The sequence below is a fragment of the Eleutherodactylus coqui genome, chromosome 5 (assembly GCF_035609145.1).
Source record: "Eleutherodactylus coqui strain aEleCoq1 chromosome 5, aEleCoq1.hap1, whole genome shotgun sequence".
Taxonomy (NCBI): Eukaryota; Metazoa; Chordata; class Amphibia; order Anura; family Eleutherodactylidae; genus Eleutherodactylus; species Eleutherodactylus coqui.
In genome coordinates, this window is record NC_089841.1 from 156,055,469 (window position 1) to 156,072,973 (window position 17,505).

The 17,505-nt window shown below is 39.5% G+C and overlaps 1 protein-coding gene across 7 annotated transcripts in view; it reads left to right on the forward strand.

Moving 5' to 3' along the window:
• The window catches only part of FBRSL1 (fibrosin like 1), a 528,725-nt gene that overhangs the window by 501,999 nt on the left and 9,221 nt on the right, over positions 1–17,505 (forward strand). For 4 of the 7 annotated variants that reach the window (XM_066603435.1, XM_066603441.1, XM_066603436.1 and 1 more), the window contains exons 8-16: positions 1,831–2,209; positions 2,409–2,671; positions 5,660–5,889; positions 6,591–6,641; positions 10,176–10,271; positions 10,520–10,591; positions 11,413–11,442; positions 11,853–11,924; positions 16,312–16,441. In XM_066603435.1, the coding sequence (XP_066459532.1) occupies positions 1,831–2,209; positions 2,409–2,671; positions 5,660–5,889; positions 6,591–6,641; positions 10,176–10,271; positions 10,520–10,591; positions 11,413–11,442; positions 11,853–11,924; positions 16,312–16,441 (1,323 nt within the window). Of the gene's footprint in view, positions 1–1,830; positions 2,210–2,408; positions 2,672–5,408; positions 5,570–5,659; positions 5,890–6,590; positions 6,642–10,175; positions 10,272–10,519; positions 10,592–11,412; positions 11,443–11,852; positions 11,925–16,311; positions 16,442–17,505 lie in introns of all 7 variants that reach the window. The other 3 variants (XM_066603438.1, XM_066603437.1, XM_066603439.1) reach the window with 3 other exon arrangements.

The following is a 17,505-nucleotide window of genomic DNA, read 5'->3' on the forward strand; positions in this document are numbered from 1 at the left end:
CCCTGCAGTGTATTCCCCTGTCTGATGCTTATCCGCCACCATCTTGAAGCTGAGATTTTTTTTACTTTTAGTTTCGCATCTATCCCATGATGGATCCGTATCCGCTTTGTCTGCAGGGGGGCAGTTTAATTATCATTCCCTTCTATATTCACCTAAATAAGCTGCAGATCATAAGTATATGGTCAGGAGGATGAGCTGTTATCTCCTCTATTATAACTGTGACAGGAGCTGTAAGGTCATCAGTAACTATGACAGGAGTGCCTGTATCCCCCTGTAGGCCGTTTCTGTGGTAGGATTCATGCAATAGCATCACAGAGACTGAGAATTTGACTAGTTTTAGAGATCATAACACCAAGCAGATTTGAGCTGGTCAGAATTGAGATCACATGCCCATCTGAGGGGAAAAGGGCTAGGAGTTTCAGATAGAAATAACTAACCAAGGTAAAATTAGCTCACTTATATATACATAGGGGCTAGCTACATAATGAATTGAAAAAATCACCGCAGTGACTCGTTAACATTTTTAAGTGAGGAAAAATGAAAATAAAGCAACTGCGCCATTTTTGTGGGTGCTTTGTTTTTATAGCTTTCATACTGTGGTAAAAATCACATGATTAATTTATTCTGTGGGTTGGTATGAATACAGCGATGCCAAATTTATAGATATAGCGGTAATTTAAATTTATAATATTTATACCTTTTAACATATATAAAGGATTTGATCATGTCCCCACTTTCCCTACTTTTCTCCAGACTATACAAATTAAATTTTTTTAAACCTTTTTAAATTAAATTCTATGTTTGAGACTTTCCACCATTTTTGTTGGTCGTCTTTGGAACTGTTCTATTTTGTCAGTTTTTTTGTGTCCAGAACTGAACAGAGTATTCCAGATGTGATTTAACCAGAGCTCTATACAGTGAGATCACAATCTCCCTCTTTCTACTAGTTATATCTCTAGCTATGCTGCTGAGCATCCTGCATGCTTTCCCTACTGCCTGACCGCACTGTGGACTGATTTTTAAGTTGTCAGAAATCGAAACCTCTAAATCCTTCCCTTCTGAGGTCCTGGCTAACACAAAGCTGCTAATACAATATTTAGACTGAAGGTTCCGATGGGTGTTCTTTTATGATATAGTGTTTTTATTCTTTGAAGGGAACCTGTCATGTATCTTTATAGTATCTTTACTGAGGGCAGTATAAAGTGGTGACAGATATGCCGATTTTAGCAGTCTGTCACTTACGGGTTATTGTGCAGTGGTTAAAAACTTACAGGTTGTTCCTGCAGCCCCCAGTAAAAGATAAGTGCAGTTTATTAATAAGGTGCTTCAGTTCCACCAACCTGTTCCTATTCACTGTTTTCTAGGTATTATACTTTTTACTGAGAGAACTAGCAATTGGGGCAAGTGAGCAGGGTTAGCATTACCTTATGAGTAAACTGGACTGGGACCTGCAGGAACAAGCTGTAAGTTCTTAAAAACCGCTACACATTACTCCCATAAGTGACAGACTGCTGATAACAGCATGTCTGTCACTACTTTATGCTGCCCTCAGTGAGCGGACCATGAAGTACATGACAGGTTCCCATTAATATTTATGTTGTTTTTATCCTTTAATATTTCTGTAGTAGTGGTTTTTACTTGCTTTTAGCCTGTTTGCTAATAATGCCTATGCATTGTTCTCAGAAACGTTGTACCCTGGTGTCAACACGGCAGTCATGTATTTTTATTTATTTATATATTTGCTGTTGGATAACCACTGTGCATTACAGTTTATTTTTCCTTACAGAACAGCTGTTCATACTAATATCTATGCCACATTGGTGTTTTCAGGTGCACTTGTGAATGACAAAGCGGAGTCACAAACGACTTGTCTACCTAAAGTATCTGGGCTGGAGCGCAGCCAAGAGCTGAACACGGAAGTTCCATTTATTCCTCCTGTGCATAGTCCACAACCTCCTGCTGCTGCTATTGTGACCTCTGCCTCATCCACGCCAGCCTCTAGTACCCGGGCCAGCCCTCTAGTAAAGAAAGAGCCAACTCTTGTAGCTCCTGCTCCACCACGACTTACACCACAACCCCAACCTCGTCCCCAATCCCGACCTTTGTCTCAACCTCAGTTGTTGCCTCCAGAACTCCGAACTCCGAATCATATTCCTTCACACCTCAATTACCCTGTACATTCACAGATCAACGGAATCACCAGCATCAGGTAACATTGTGGAGGAAAAAAGCATGTGATTGATACAAAGTAAATGTCATTTGCATGCTACATATGTTTTCAAATGTATGTGTGGAAAATATTAGAAATAGCCTTGTTGTGTTAAAAAATGACATTTGATGCTGAGACCTGGAATTAATTAATTGTGAATACTGAATTATTTTCTGTTCTTTTGTTATCTCCTATGCAGCCGCAGCAGTAGTGCTAGCAGTGCAGCAAGTATCAGCCTCCCCAAGCACCTTCCGTCTTCCCCCCAGATTCCTTCTCATCACCCTGCGGGGCCGGGTCTGCCCCTATCCATACCCAACCTTGCTACCTCGCACTTTGCTATCAGATCTCAACCCCAGCACCATCCGGCCATGTTCGCTACCCCTCCTTCACTGCCACCACCACCATCTTTACCTACTAATGGCCTTGTAATCCCCGGCCACCCTGCTGGGGCAGGATATTCGGGTAAGTATATCTGTACTACTGTCTGATTGCGGTGTATGCCAAGAGACTGATTAGGAAAATGTATGAGGTGCCTGTTCTTGAAACTTAATGGTCCTCATGTAGCAGTTGTTTCAGAGAAAAAGCTGCCTTTTAGCCCTGAGGAATTGGTCAGAAATATTTTATTTTCCTGTCTGCTTTAGAAAGGTTGAATTCTACTATAGGCAACAAAGCCACTCTTTCTCTGAAAACCATTTTGATACATGAGACCAATCTGTGCATTATTCAGAACTTTGATGAATTGATCACCTAGTTAGTTCAACTATAAAATACGGAGTCTGATGCACTTAATTAGGTAGTATTATGAGTAATGATAGCTAGTAAACATCCTCAAAGTACTATTGAAGAGATCACTTATGCTTTTGTAGCTTATAAACCAGTTGCTACATACTAGTGTTTGTATTTATATGCAATACGTTTGAAGTTTTAGTTGCCCCCATAATGCACCACAGCAGCTACAACACATCAGATTTTCCTAGTAACATAACTGAGTAATACAGTAAAATTGCGCACACTTATGTCCCTGGGCAACAAACTAAACACCGACAAAATTTACAGAAAATGAAGTGCACTTGTGTGTATTTCTCTTTTGTAAGAGCATCTTATTACGTCAAAAACCTTGTGTATCAGTCTTAAGGCCCTTTTAATCAGGCTGATGATTGGGTGAATGTTTGTTCCTAATCATTGCCCCATCTAAACATTTCCAGGAGTCAGCTGGGAAAAGAGCAACCATTTGTTTGTCATTAATCTCTTTTTTTAAATTTTAGCATTAAAATCATTATTTGTCGGCAGCACATCCCCTCATCTAAACAGGGGATGTGCTGCCAACAAAGGAAAAGTGTACGGCGATGAGCAGTCATATTAACTATCATCCCCATGCACACGATACATGTAAAAAATGTTTTAGTCAAATCAGCCCGTAGTGTTAAACTTGGTTGTAACTGCACTTATTAAAAATAGTTTCTATCCCCAAATATTGCAGAACTAATGTTAGAATAGCACCACCTGCTGTTTCTGTTGTGGTCTTGTGCTCTGTCTTCTTGCTCCATTGGCTATGTGGTGAGCCGCTGCTTCTGAAGTTGCAGCGTCTTCTCTGATGTCAGAAGAGATGCTGAGCAAGGGATAAGAGAACGAGACAGAGCTACTGCACAGAAGCAAAACTTATGAAATGTTCCAAGGTGCGCATATCTAGTATCATAGTAGAATAGTAGGTGGTGCTGTTCTAACATTCGTCTTGGAACATCTGGGAATAGAAACATTTTGTAATAACTGTAAATACAATGTTTAGAATTATGGGCTGGATTTCATGACAAACAAGGTATTTTATGGGGCAACCCATTTAAATGATCGCCGATCAAACTGTTATATTTCCATCACTGCTCATTGCAGGCAGGCAATCTGCCTGTGTAAAAAGACCCTTAGTTGCTAACATTTATTACAGGAAATGGTTGACTTTAAAAGGGCAATTACAGCTAAAATAATTACCTGATATCCAATAGACGCTTGTCAGAAGTTTTGACCAGTGCATGACCTTAAATCGCCTCTGATTTGTAAAATCAACGGACCCTAGGATGTTGTAGAGCAGTCAAACCTTATTTAAACCACTTGGTGATTACTATTACTAATAGATGAGACTACATTCTTCATTCTTCCTATTTGATTGACCCCTTAAGGATATGTTCACACATTGCAGATTTTCTGCAGTGACTCCGTAGCAGCATATCTACACCAACTAATACAGCTTTGCCACAAATTCACCCCATTCATTTGTAGGAGTGAAATTGACATGCAGCGGATTTTAAAATCTGCTGCCCAGGTCAATTTATGCCACAGTTTTTCTCCGTACGCTAACTGTAATGCACATTATGTAAAAATATAAAGAACTGGGATCAACTGTTAAGTAGCATTTATTTAAGCCATCAGTTCTATACAATATTGATACTACTTATATGCATTAAATGATATCACTAATGTAAAATTAATTAAAAAGGGGTTGCTTATAACTACGTGTTAGATACATTTGGTACTTGCTAAGAATAGTGCACAGAGTGGTGAATGAATGCTTTATTTACTTAGCATGCTTTTATTTCTGAATCAAGCAATGTGTTCACTTACAAAACCTAATGTGTGTTCTGCTTCTGCTATTTTTAAAGAGTAAATGCACTTTTTCAAAAATGTTTGACATGTCAGAGCAACATATCAAATGTTTTGATCAGTCGGGCTCCAAATGTTGAGGCACACACTGATTGCTCAAATGACGCTGAAGACGGACGCAAAAATGTCTGTAGAAGTCTGTGTCTGTCTTCAGCTGCCAAAAGGAGCTGACTGCCAGCGAAGACAGATGAAGGTGTACAGGGCTCAAGTGAGCACTGCTGCCCCTCATTTTAGTAATCAGCAGGGGTCTTGACAGCCGGACCCCCACTGAGCAAGTTTTGACATGTCACTCTGAAGTGTCAAACCTTTAAAAGTGCAATTACTCTTTAAGTCTCATGGCTTGTAACTTCTTGCCGTTTTTAGCATCAATACCCTAAATTTATATAATTTTAAATGTCACTGCAGTGTCCAATTTAAGATTAATTGATCAGGCCAGTATTTGGGAAGAGGGTTGGAATTGGATTGGTATAGTTTGTTATACTGCTTTATAAAAAGCCCCATTGTGTTTTCTCCTGAGATGACTCATGGTGTTCTTTCTTGTCTTTAGATACCAGCCTGTTGATATCATTCAACCAACCAATCATGTATTGCCAGCCTCATTCGGGGATTCTGATTGGTACTTTGTCACAGGCATCTCTCTTACCTCCACCAATGAGTCCTCACGTAGAAAACCACCACAGCATGACCTGCAGAAACAGGGAATGCCAGGTGAATATCTGCGCTTTTTCCTACTTTTACTTTGGGGAAACTGATGGGCCGATGGGCCTCTGTGTTTTTTTGTCTTTCTGTTTCTTATAGATCATGAACTTCTCAGGCAGGAGCTGAATAACCGTTTTCTGGTTCAGACCTCGGACCGGGCCAGTGCCCCCCTCAGCTCTGTGCCGTTGCTGAGGGCGGAATTTCACCAGCACCAACACACGCACCAACACACGCACCAGCACACATTTACCCCTTTTACATCCAGCCTACCCCAGACGCAGCTCATGCCGCCAAATGCACCCCATATGGTGCGTAACCCAGCTCGAAATGTGAGGATAAGTAGAGCACATAAGTCCAAATCCACTTCCCTATCCCCCCACTTGCTTATTGCTGGGGACATTTTTTGGTCCAGTTGGTATGTGTTTCTGCACATGTCTGGTCTTGGAACATATTTGCACAACATTAACACTTTTTTTTCCCACAGCAAATGTACTAACTTTTAGTATTGTCACCGGAATTGTCATGTATTTTTATTTGCCGTACACATTTAGGCAATTACGCAGAAGTATATAAAGTAGATTTACAGACCAGATAATTGTTCAATGGTTTTGTAGACCACTTAGGATTTTGAACTGAAGCAGTAAAGTGGTTGGGGGAAAGTGGTCTATTTTCATGGTTTAGCTTCATTTACATGTTGTTTTTCATTGACATAAAATATCCATTTAGGCAATTTGATATGTTTACAGAACTTGTGCATGCATAATGTTGCTTGTATTTCTTTCGCTAGAGGGGGTGGTGTACCATGCATTCTGCTTTTTAAGGATATAGTTTAATAACAAGTGAAATGAATTCTTGAATGTTTTCCAAAGTTTTAAACCCCTTTCAAAGTTGGTTTATTGGGAAATGGGCTACAGTCAATATGGATATAATTTTGTATTAGTGTAAATCTGACAATGTTGGCAGCTAATAAATGATGCTGCCATGCTTTTTACCCTGTACCCATTTGCTATTGTTTTCTCTTCCATTTTAGTTTGACAAGTACGCTCCCAAGTTAGACAACCCATATTTTCGTCATACCAGCGTGAGTTAATTGTGTTTTCACAGCAATCTGCAGTACTTGCACCCTGCACCTAAAGCTTATTTACTGTAGTGTACCTGTGATTTTCTTTAATTTCTGTTTACTGATCTCTATTTCTTGCTGCCATGATGCAAACATCTGTGACTGACAAGGCTAAACACTGTAGGCTTCTAATAGAATCATACACAATGTGATATGGAGCATATCCGCTCCAATCTCATTTAGTGGCCACCATAATAATTGGTTATAAACAATAATCTAATCACATTTGTTTGAGCTTTTTCTAATTAAGTAAGATTGTCACCTATTATTAAACTGGGGATTTGATCCATTACAATCTGTACTTGAAGACAGATTGACTAGAATAATCATGTCCCACAAAACATACATAACTCTGAAGTCCTCAGAATCAATTTTTTCTTCTTTTTTTAAGCTTATGAAGCACTGCTATATATAAATCTAAGAGCAGCTGTATGATACCAGCATTAGTGTGTTAATTCTTTTATTAGAGCGGTCTGAGATAGCAAATCTATTTTTTTTTTCATGTTTAGGCCGGCTGCACACAAGCGGATTTGAATTGCGGAATCCTAAATGGGGCGTCCGCCTCTGGATTCCGCAGCAAATACCTTCCATACATGCCATTTCCTGCACACGAGCGGAAAGCAATCGCGATTTTCCGCTTGCGGAGAGAAAATTACAGCATGCTCTATTTTTGTGCGGATTTCTTCCATTAAAGTCAATGGAAGCTCTCCGACCATGGCCCTTCCGCAATTGACATTGAAAGGTTGCAGATTCCGCGTTATCGGAATTTAATTTTAAAAAAATCTGTACTTCCCATGTCTGACGGCGAGCAGTGAGGACCATCCGTAGTACAGAACAGGAGAAGAAATGACAGTTACGCACGGACGCCGGCTGGACACTGGGTCGGATTCCGCGCGGGTTCCCCCATGCGAAATCCAACCAGGTTGTGTGTAGCCAGCCTTACAAAAGAAAGGCCTATTTAGTATCTAGCTTTACATGGCCTATGTTCAGAAGATGGAAAGTATAACTGTGGTCCACTTTGCTATGGATAGTTACAAGTCTGTAACATCCATAAATTTATTTCCATCTAAAAATAAAACCACTTTTTGACTCGATAGATTTTTATCAGTTGTTAAAGTAACAATGTTATAATAATGAGTGAAATTGTACTTATTGACTAGTTCCCATAACGCCTGATTAAGACCCTAGATTAACCTCTTATGTACACTACAGCTCATCAATTTCAGTACACCACATATAGGACAAATAAACATACTTTATGCCCATACACATTGCTTACTGATGAATTGAGTCTTTGATTTCCTTGCGTTTTTCTCTCCTCAAAGTACCCACCCCTAGCAGCGATCGCAGTATGTATTCGCCTAAATAATTCCATATTTCTCACAAACTAGCTTCTCTTGTTCATTTTCAAATAATCAGCAATTTGGGTGGCGTATTGAAATTAATGAGCTGTAGTGTATGTAAAACACCGTATCTCTCTTGTGTAGGAGTACAGGTGAATTACAATGATCACTGAGAGTGAGTTCTCACTTGGCATTTTGCTGATAATTTTTATGTACAGTATGTCGAATTTGATACTATTACAACCGCATATTAACCCTTTCCAATCCAATTTAGAGTTCAGGGTTTCCTAAAAGGCTTTCTCTTTTTGCTGTTATACAACGGTGCCATCTGTTGGCTAAAGCCAGTGTGTGTGTGCCAGAAAGTCTCTGATAGCGGAGTGGCTGGCAATAGACGGTAAGAATACCCTGTCGGACGTCTTCTAACATTGGAACTGTACAAGCTTCAAGCAGAATGTAGGAAGACGTCAGACAGTCGATTGGAAAGAGTTAAAGGGGTTTCCCAGGTGGCGCCTGTCTGTTGGTGTTGGGATACACAGCGGTCGAAGCAGAAGCCACTGCTCTGACTCCTGCATAGTGGCTGGTGCTCATAATTGCAGGCACAGCTCTCATTGAAATTAATGGCTGCCGCGCTTGTAATTCTAGGCACTCTGACCTCAGTGTATCTTGGCACTGACACTAGGCGCTGCCTGGAAAACCCCTTTAGGTCGGCTGTCCACAGATGTTGCGATATACAACTGTGGATTTCCGCCGAGGGAGAACACCTTGTCACCGCGATTTTCTGTGATGAACCTATCATTATGATAGGTTCATAGCGGCATGCCGCACATTTTATACGTGAGCGGATAATCGCCGCAATTTTCCGCTCATGTACATCAGGCTGTGCTTTCCATAGTAATCCTATTGAAAGCGTTCATTGCGTTACCTGCATGCGGATTATCACCACTGGTAGCGCAGTGAAATATTGCCCGTGGACAGGAGGCCTTAAGGCTCTGTTCATATTTCCATTCTTACATTCCATTATGGAACAGAAGAATAAAAATAAACCTGGATCTGTTAAAATAACAGATCCCAGTGGCGTATAATGGGACCCATTGACTATAATGGGTTCTGTGCGGTCATTTTACCAGAAAAAAATTGCACAGCATGATGGGCTATTTTTTAAGGTATATGTGACAAAACGAGCTGATTGAGAAATGAACAGAGCGTTAAGCACTATATGGGCATCTACTAGATCCCCTGGTTTAAAAGAGATTGCAGCAACTTTTTATGTTGCAGACATCCGTTGTCTGTCTGCCCGCTCCATTTTAAGAGTAGGTGCGAGCAAAGCCCAAGGGAAGGGTTTAGATTACTGTGTACTCCTCCTATGCATACTGGTCAATAATACTGTACTATGATAAAATGCTTTTTACTGTCTAAATAAAATGTTCTTCATTTTAGCTTCTTAGACCATGATGTTTTAAAGGTTTTATTTTACTTTGACATGGACTTTTGCGTAATCACTTGCCAGAATACAAAATGAGATCTACAGAGCAGACGTATTTGTACAGAGTAAATAAGCACTACTGTAACTAACCAGTAGCTTGGTCAAGATAGAGGACCTTTTACACTACTTTTGTATTATATTTATACACTTACAAAGCTATAAAACACTGCATTTTATATTGTTTCAAACCACTTATGATTCATAGACATAAACTGTTCTAAAGTATTCATATATACATAAGAGATCCAATGTAAAACAAATTTAGACTTTACATCTACTGAGTTGTAGCTACCATTACTCAAACCAGTCTTGAAATTTTGGATTAATGAACTTGGTAAAAGTGACTTGTTTTGTTCAATTGACAGGATGTGTATCTTTCAATAATCCATTACTCAAGATCAGTTTGTATGTTTGAAACATGCAGCGTTTGACCTCCTCATTGCAATTAGTAAGGTTAATACTAATGCATAATCAAAACTGCTGAATAGACTTTGAAATGTACCAAGATTAGTGGAGCATATGATACGGAGAGCCCAGAGTTTGCTTGCCTTACTTGCTATGCATCCAATCTTCTGTCCGCTCAGAATCTTTTCATTGATGCACATTATATCTTACGCTATTCTCCTCTTTGCTCATGTCAATAAGAAACATTCTCTGTTCTTCTTGCAGTTCTTTCCGTCATATACTTCTCCTATGCCCGGAATGCCCACAATGCTTCCACATTCAGGTCCTTTTAGTTCTCTTCAGGGAGCTTTTCAGCCTAAGGTGAGTGGATACTGTATAATTGCTTTTGTTTTTGAGGGGAACATATTAAGGGGAAGCTATATCTAGAGGTCATGGTTAAATTATTGCAATCTTCCATATTATGTTCATATAATAAGTCTTTCAGCAGTCTATTTGTGTTGTAAAAAATAGATATAATACAGAAAACGATTGTAGCATGTAAATTGGTTATTACACAATTTTTTAAAAAAAAGCACAGACCGATTTTTTTTTTCCTTCACGCACAACAGACCTCAAACACACTTGATGTCACTAGTAGGCCTGGAGCAGTGCATCCCACCCTCCTGCAGAAGACTCCTGGGGTTTGTACAACTTTGTATACATATTGTATATAAGATGTGCAGTATAAGATGTACTAATCTACAGTTGATGATGAGAAGCCTGAAACATAATTATTACTTTACTGGTTCTGTAGTGAGTTCAGGTTATACAATTTTTTTTTGTTCTCTGATACGCGCCAACATTTTACATATAAGGTGGCCGATAGCAGAAGAAATTTAATCCTTTTTTTTCCATTGAGGGACAGTCAGGTTGGGTGACCAGCTTCAGAAATAAATGGAGAATAAAAACCAAGTAACTCAAAGTCAGAACAAGACAAGTAAAATAAGGGATAGATTTTAACGTTGGAGTATTGCCACTTGCTTAGAATTTTGTAATGTGCATTTTCATCCATGAAGTTGTATATTAATGTATTCAGTCTGCATGCATGAGAAAATGGGTTATGTGGTTATGTACTCTTCCCTGATAGGTTTCCAATGTATTGGAAAATACTCTTGTGAGATATCCAGTGACCTTATCAATTCAACAGGGCCTAAATATGTGCTTTTTTATTTAGGGACAGAAAGTGACATTAAAATAACTGTAATGTATCACACCGGATTATTTGGTTATCCTGCTGTAAAACCTAGTTGTCATATTTCCGTGATTTATGTAAGAGACCATTTTTGACTCTAAGCAGAGTATTCTATCAATGTCTTGTTAAGTGTATTTACAGGCTTTACAAAATATTGACAATAGTTTGGATATGCTATACAACAGAAATGTTGGTTTACCTAATATTTTCCCGTGTGTTGCCAAGAACTACAGCACAATACAAAGACTAACATATCTGTTTCCATTGCAGGTAACAGACCCATACAGGACATCTGTAAGAGTATGTATTATAATGCCATTAATAATAATCTAAGACTCTATAAATCATATTGTTAAACAAATCTGCACTCCTTCTCTTACCTCTGTTCTTTGAAATATACCTGGACATAGTTTACACCGCTCTTCCTATGATTAGTAACCCTTTCACTTCTGAGAAAGGTTGTCTAACAGCACCGCAGTATACAGCAGTTGAGAGTTAGTCCCCAAGCCCATATCCATCAAGTAGTCCATGACAAAATGTACCCAAGCATGTAATGGAACAGTTACAAATAATGCTAATTTACTAAGCTGAAAAGTTCAAGTTTACATCTATCTAATATTGATTCAGTTAAACTTGTCTTGTGGCCCCTGTGAACTATCTTTGGCACAAAGCCTTTCCCGTACTCACTTGCAATTTCCTTGCTTTTGCAGAAACCAGGCAAGTGGTGTGCAGTACATGTCCAGATAGCTTGGCAAATCTACCACCATCAGCAGAAAATGAAGGTAAATGCCATGTGTTAGAATTTGTGGTTCTGAGGTTATACTTGATGGCGAACCCTTCTTAAGACCCTTACCTATTTAATCCCAATGCCTGAAAGCAAACTCCACAAATGTCATACATGTATTATGCTTTTTCGAACAAATCCCTGAGGATTTATGGAGAAAGCTTCAGTTGAACTTTAAAATAATGCACTGTTAGTGTAGCAAACAGTATCCGTCTAGAGCAGAAAGGAAGTTTGTGCAAATCTGTAAACTAAAGTAGAGGGACATTAGAAATTATTCCATATTTGCATGCTCTAATCTGTTGGAATTGTTTTTCTTTTTTATCCTTCAATAAGCAGGAAATAATTACATGAAATATAGTCATAGCCTAGTATCATATTGCCTGACACAGCTCCTGTCTAAAAGGGGGGGAAACTGCGTCTAATCTGATTTGTGCAGGGCTACTATCCAGGGTCTCTCAAATTCCCTATTCTGGCATTTTTGGCTTTAATGTGTGCTGTCTGCTCCCTTTACTTTAAGGCAAGGCACTTAAATATAAAACATGTATCAGTAATCTGTAACATTTACTAATTGGAGAGTGCTGCTAACAGCAACGTATAGTTTGACACACAAACTACAACCATGTATCTGTTTCATTAGAATCTTTTTGCATGTTATCCCTCCTCAAAAAACTGGCCAATTTTTTTTTCAGGACTAAGCTGTCTTTTTTTCCCCGTCAATGTATGCTTTGTCAAAAAAAATCAAGCACCTACCCTGTTTCCCTGAAAATAAGACAGCATGATTTTCCAGAATTTTTGAGGATGCAAAATGATTTTTCAGGCTTTTTGAGGATGCTTGAAATATAAGCCCTACTCCAAAATTAAGCCCTGCTAACAGGTAATTAAAAAAGTCAATTTAAATAGTGTCCAGGCAGCTATACATGTAAAAAAGTTAAACCTTTTTGAACAAAAATTAATATGACACTCTTATTTTCGGGGAAAGACGGTAGAAGTTGGCTTTTTGCATCAAAACTCGGCATGCAGTTACATCTCAGGCAGATATGCAAATGAGTAGAGTTGTGGTGTGATTAGATGGACAGTCTTGCCACCTGAGGCCCTAAAAGTGGTTCTACCCATGGCCTGTAAAAAGGCTCTCAGAGGCTCTTTGTGTATAGTGGACCTCTTTTACTGCTTGTGTAGAGCTTGTTGACCACTAGACATGTCGATACAGCTCATTCAAAGATATTTTACCCAGTTAACGGAGTTTGAGAGGGGACCCATTATTGTAATGTAAAGCTGGATGGTCTTATTGACAAATTGCCCCCTACCTGGGCCGTTCTGTCCAGACTGTTAGGAGGTGTTGGGACCAGCAGATATGTGAGGGCACACACAGAAGGTGACCAGGCTCAGGACACATTCAACAGACCACCAGTAAAGAGGATTGTCTAATCATCTACCAAGCACAAGCTGCTTCAACTGTTCTGTAGTCTGCCATCCAAAGACAGGTGACACCATTGTTATAGGACCCTGTGTCCATTGGAACCATTTCCAGGTGCTTGGCTGAAGGATATTTGGTCTCATAGCGCCCATTACATTTACTACCTTTTAACTCCCACCCACCATCGCCTCTGTTCGTAGTGATGTGTAAGGCCACTGTAACACGGGCTACAAAATTGCACGATTTTCTGGCGATGCAGCAGCGTTACAAAATGCATGTTTGTGAAACCCATGCTTTTCAATGGCTTCCTTCACATTAGCGATGTTTTCACTGATGCTATGTTGCGAGAAAATAAAATTGCGGCATGCTTTATCTTTCTGCGATGTGCAATATTTTATCTCCAATGTTTTTCCTATGGAGCCTCCTTTTTTTATTCGTTCGCAATGAACGAACGTGCGATTTTCGTGCCATGCGTTTTTAAAACTAGAAACTCCTACCGCAAGCAGCAGCGATGTGAGATTATTCTCAAGAAAAGGCATCATTGACGCTACAAATTGTGGAAACAAAGCTGTGATATCGCCGCAATATTGCTGAAGCCCGTGTGAAAAAGACCTAAGGGTACTTTTATGTGCGCCGACAGTTGCCCAAGTAATTGGCCAAGAGCGTGATTACGGGCGGCTGTCAGCCCATGTAAACACTGGACCCAACTGCTCAAATGATCAAGAAGAACTCTCTTGCTGGAGTCACTTGGTGCGACTGTCAGACGTGTAAACAGGCAGTCGTTCATCTATGAACTACTGCTTATTTACTCTGAATGGAGGTTGGTGGTCGGAAAAGACCTTCGGGCGGGATCAGTCTCCTTTTAGTGAGTGATTGTCGCTACTGTTTGAAAGCACAGGAGGCGATGATCATTAGGACCAAAGTCGGGCACTAAAAATACCTTTAGTATGATTACATTAATACCACATTTAAATACTTTTGCTGAATAATAATGTACATTATGGGGAATAAATTTTTGTGTTGCCACATTCCCAGACTCCTGACGTTTTATTATTTATTTTTTGTCAGCACAGATGTATGGGGGTTTGTTTTTTGTTTTCATTTCTTTTTAGTATATAATATATGTATGTTGACATAGACTATGCCCCTTAATTTTTTTAAACTTTTTTATATTTCTGCTCTTTTTAAAATAATCAGGTATTCAAAGTTATTTTATTGCCTTGTGCTGTAAAACTCTTGCCTGTAGCATGGCCTAATAGGCAGATGCCTATGGCAGACTTTGGGGGGGGGGGGGGCATTGTCAGGTTCTAGGCTACCATCAAATCTAATACCCCACAAAGATATCGTGGGTGCTGATTGGCTAAAAGAGAGAAATCTCCTCCCTCTCAAAGTTTTTTGATGCTGTTGACCACAGAATTTTAAAGGGTTAGAGGGTTTTTCTGCGCCTTAGAAAAAAAAAAGGTAGAAGGACTTAAAATTTAATAAAAATTGAATACCGTACTTGTCTATCCTGGCGGATCCCCCCCCATCGAGCCCCGATGCCCACGGCACACAGAACCTGAAAGGAGCAGCAGGTGGTCACATGCCATTCATTGTGCACGTGACCGCTTAGCCACTTGCAGGCTTCAGCAGCCATAGAAGAATCCCCGCCGGAGCCTGTGTGTGGCTGTGTGAGTTCTTGTGCCACTGGACTTAATACTAGATCCATTTGTAGTAATAACCTGCAATTTGTACATAATAGGACTTCTGATATATCTGATGGAAGAGGTTCAAGAAATTGTTCCCATGCCTTGAGTGTAAATTCCCATCCGCGGTTTTGTGATTAGAGACTTATGCATTGTGGCATTTTACACTTTTAGTGAGTACTTGGGCATATCAAACTAGAAATAACAAAGCTGCATTTAATCATACTCCTTTGGTGGAGAAGAAGGGTGGTTGTACAACAGTGGATGACATTTTCAGAAAATATAAATTTCAGTTCTGTACATCTGGAAATACTGAAACAATCCCCTTTTCCTCATTTTGACATTTACTTATATCATTGTATTTACTTGGATGAGCCTCACGGTGCCTGCTCATCAGCTGTTAATAGTTTTGTTGTACAGGTTGCTTTTAGGTCCAGTTCTTGATGTAATTCTCAAATTAGACGGAGACTTAGTGGTTTTATGGGATTCCTTGTTTCAATTTGGAACTGTAGTCATTGTCTTGTACAGTACAGAATTATTGTTGCATTGTGCAAAGAATCTAATTATAATTGATGGCCCACAGGGAATAACCCAAATAATGAGGAGCAAAGCCTCAGACCTCACTGGCATAGTTCAGTTCATTGGTGGGGGATGGTGCCCCAGTGCTCTAGGCCTGCTTTGAAACGAAGCATAAGTATTTAATACCGCTCCCGTGGATCAGTAACCTTTTCACAAGCCTATTGAGAGAATTGAGTCTGACAGAGCCGGAGGTGTTAATCAGAGTATCGCTGGGTCAAATTATTTTCCAAGGGCATATGCATATGTAAAACCTCAAAGGGAACTTCCCATATTTCCAATATTATTGCAAACATGTATGCAGTGTAGCAATGTACTGTTATTAGTATGATAAATCATTAGACTAAAATGAAATAGTAGGTGCAACAACAGATTAAAGCATAAAAACACACCGGTTTTAGGAGATTAGACTAAAAGAGGTAAGAGAAGGTGAGGATGTGGAAAGTGGCTGAACTGTTCTTGGCCTTTTTCATTAATCATATTTCTTTGCCCGTAAAGCAGTGTTTGTAAAGTTGTTTCACAGAACCCTTTTTTTTCTGTGATACCTGTAAAGGTTAAAAGCAGTTGAATGTTTTTGAAACACCTTGATGCTCAGAAGTTGATCTAGTAGACGCTGATATTTTTACTAACTGCATGTTAAAATGTGATCGGAGTGAATAATATATTGTGCTCTTGTATTATCCCTGTTTTTTGTTGTTTTTTTGTAACAGATGCAGATGGATCCTCATAAGCTGGACATTTGTGGCAAGCTTGATTTGTTCAGTAGACCACCTGCTCCCGGAGTGTTTCCAGGATTTCCGTACCCACATGATTTAGCCAGGCCTTTATTTTCTAGCACTAGTAAGTTGGCAATGACATTCTCATTTAGCTTGCTAAATTGTGCTGCTATAACATGAACCACTTGAAAATTAAAGTTTCGCTTTACCTATCATTAAAGTGATTACCCCATGATAAATATTACATTTTAGTGCTGGATCACACAAAACGGAATAGTTGCACAACTAGAATTATGTAAAGAAAAATGCTCATGTGTAGACGTTGCTGTTTCAATCACTCTGAGCGTCCACACATAATGTGTCGGTGGTCACACGCGCTCAGTCCCTCTGTGCTGCTAATGTGTAGACCAGCCATTAAGAATGGTGTACTAGGAGCCGCGGCTTCTCACCAACACTGAATACATTGAGTGAACATTCTGAGAGGCAATCAAAAGAACACCAGGGGGCACCATAACAAGTTTGTAACACAAAAAGGGGTTGTGTGATGTAACTGTAAAATACTTAATCGTGGGACAAACCTTTTAATCTTGGCTATAAAATCAACAAATGTACAGTATCTTTGTGATATATCGCCATTATCTTTTTTTGCTGTTTTGACTTACTAGCGTCTCTCCTGTTTTTACCAGGAAACATTTGACAAGTTGTTGATGGATCTGTTAATCTCATATATATCTTTTTCGTCATTGAAATGCTGAATTATGTTTTGAAGTGGGTCTGTTGGCTCGTTAACAGCTTGGTACCTCTGTACCCTGCTCATTAACACATACGCAATGCAAGTATAATTGCATAAGTTTATTTTCACTATTTGGAGATTCCTGTGTTAATGAGAATTAGATATTTGTGTGTTAGGGAGCACTCCCACAGCGTTCTTCACTGCGCTCTGGGATTCCTTCTAGGGGTTACATCACAGGTGCCAAAAACAGCACTAGAATAAAAGCCCCAAATGAAAACATCCACTGTTATTAGTGAAGCGGCCACCACCTTCATGTCTGTTTGACAGGGTTTGCGTTTGTTTCCGTTATATTTTCTGTATAGAATAGCTCAGTCGACTATGTTATTCTATACTTCAGATATAACGGAAACTAACAGAAACCCTGTCAAACGGACATCAAGGTGGTGGCCACTTCA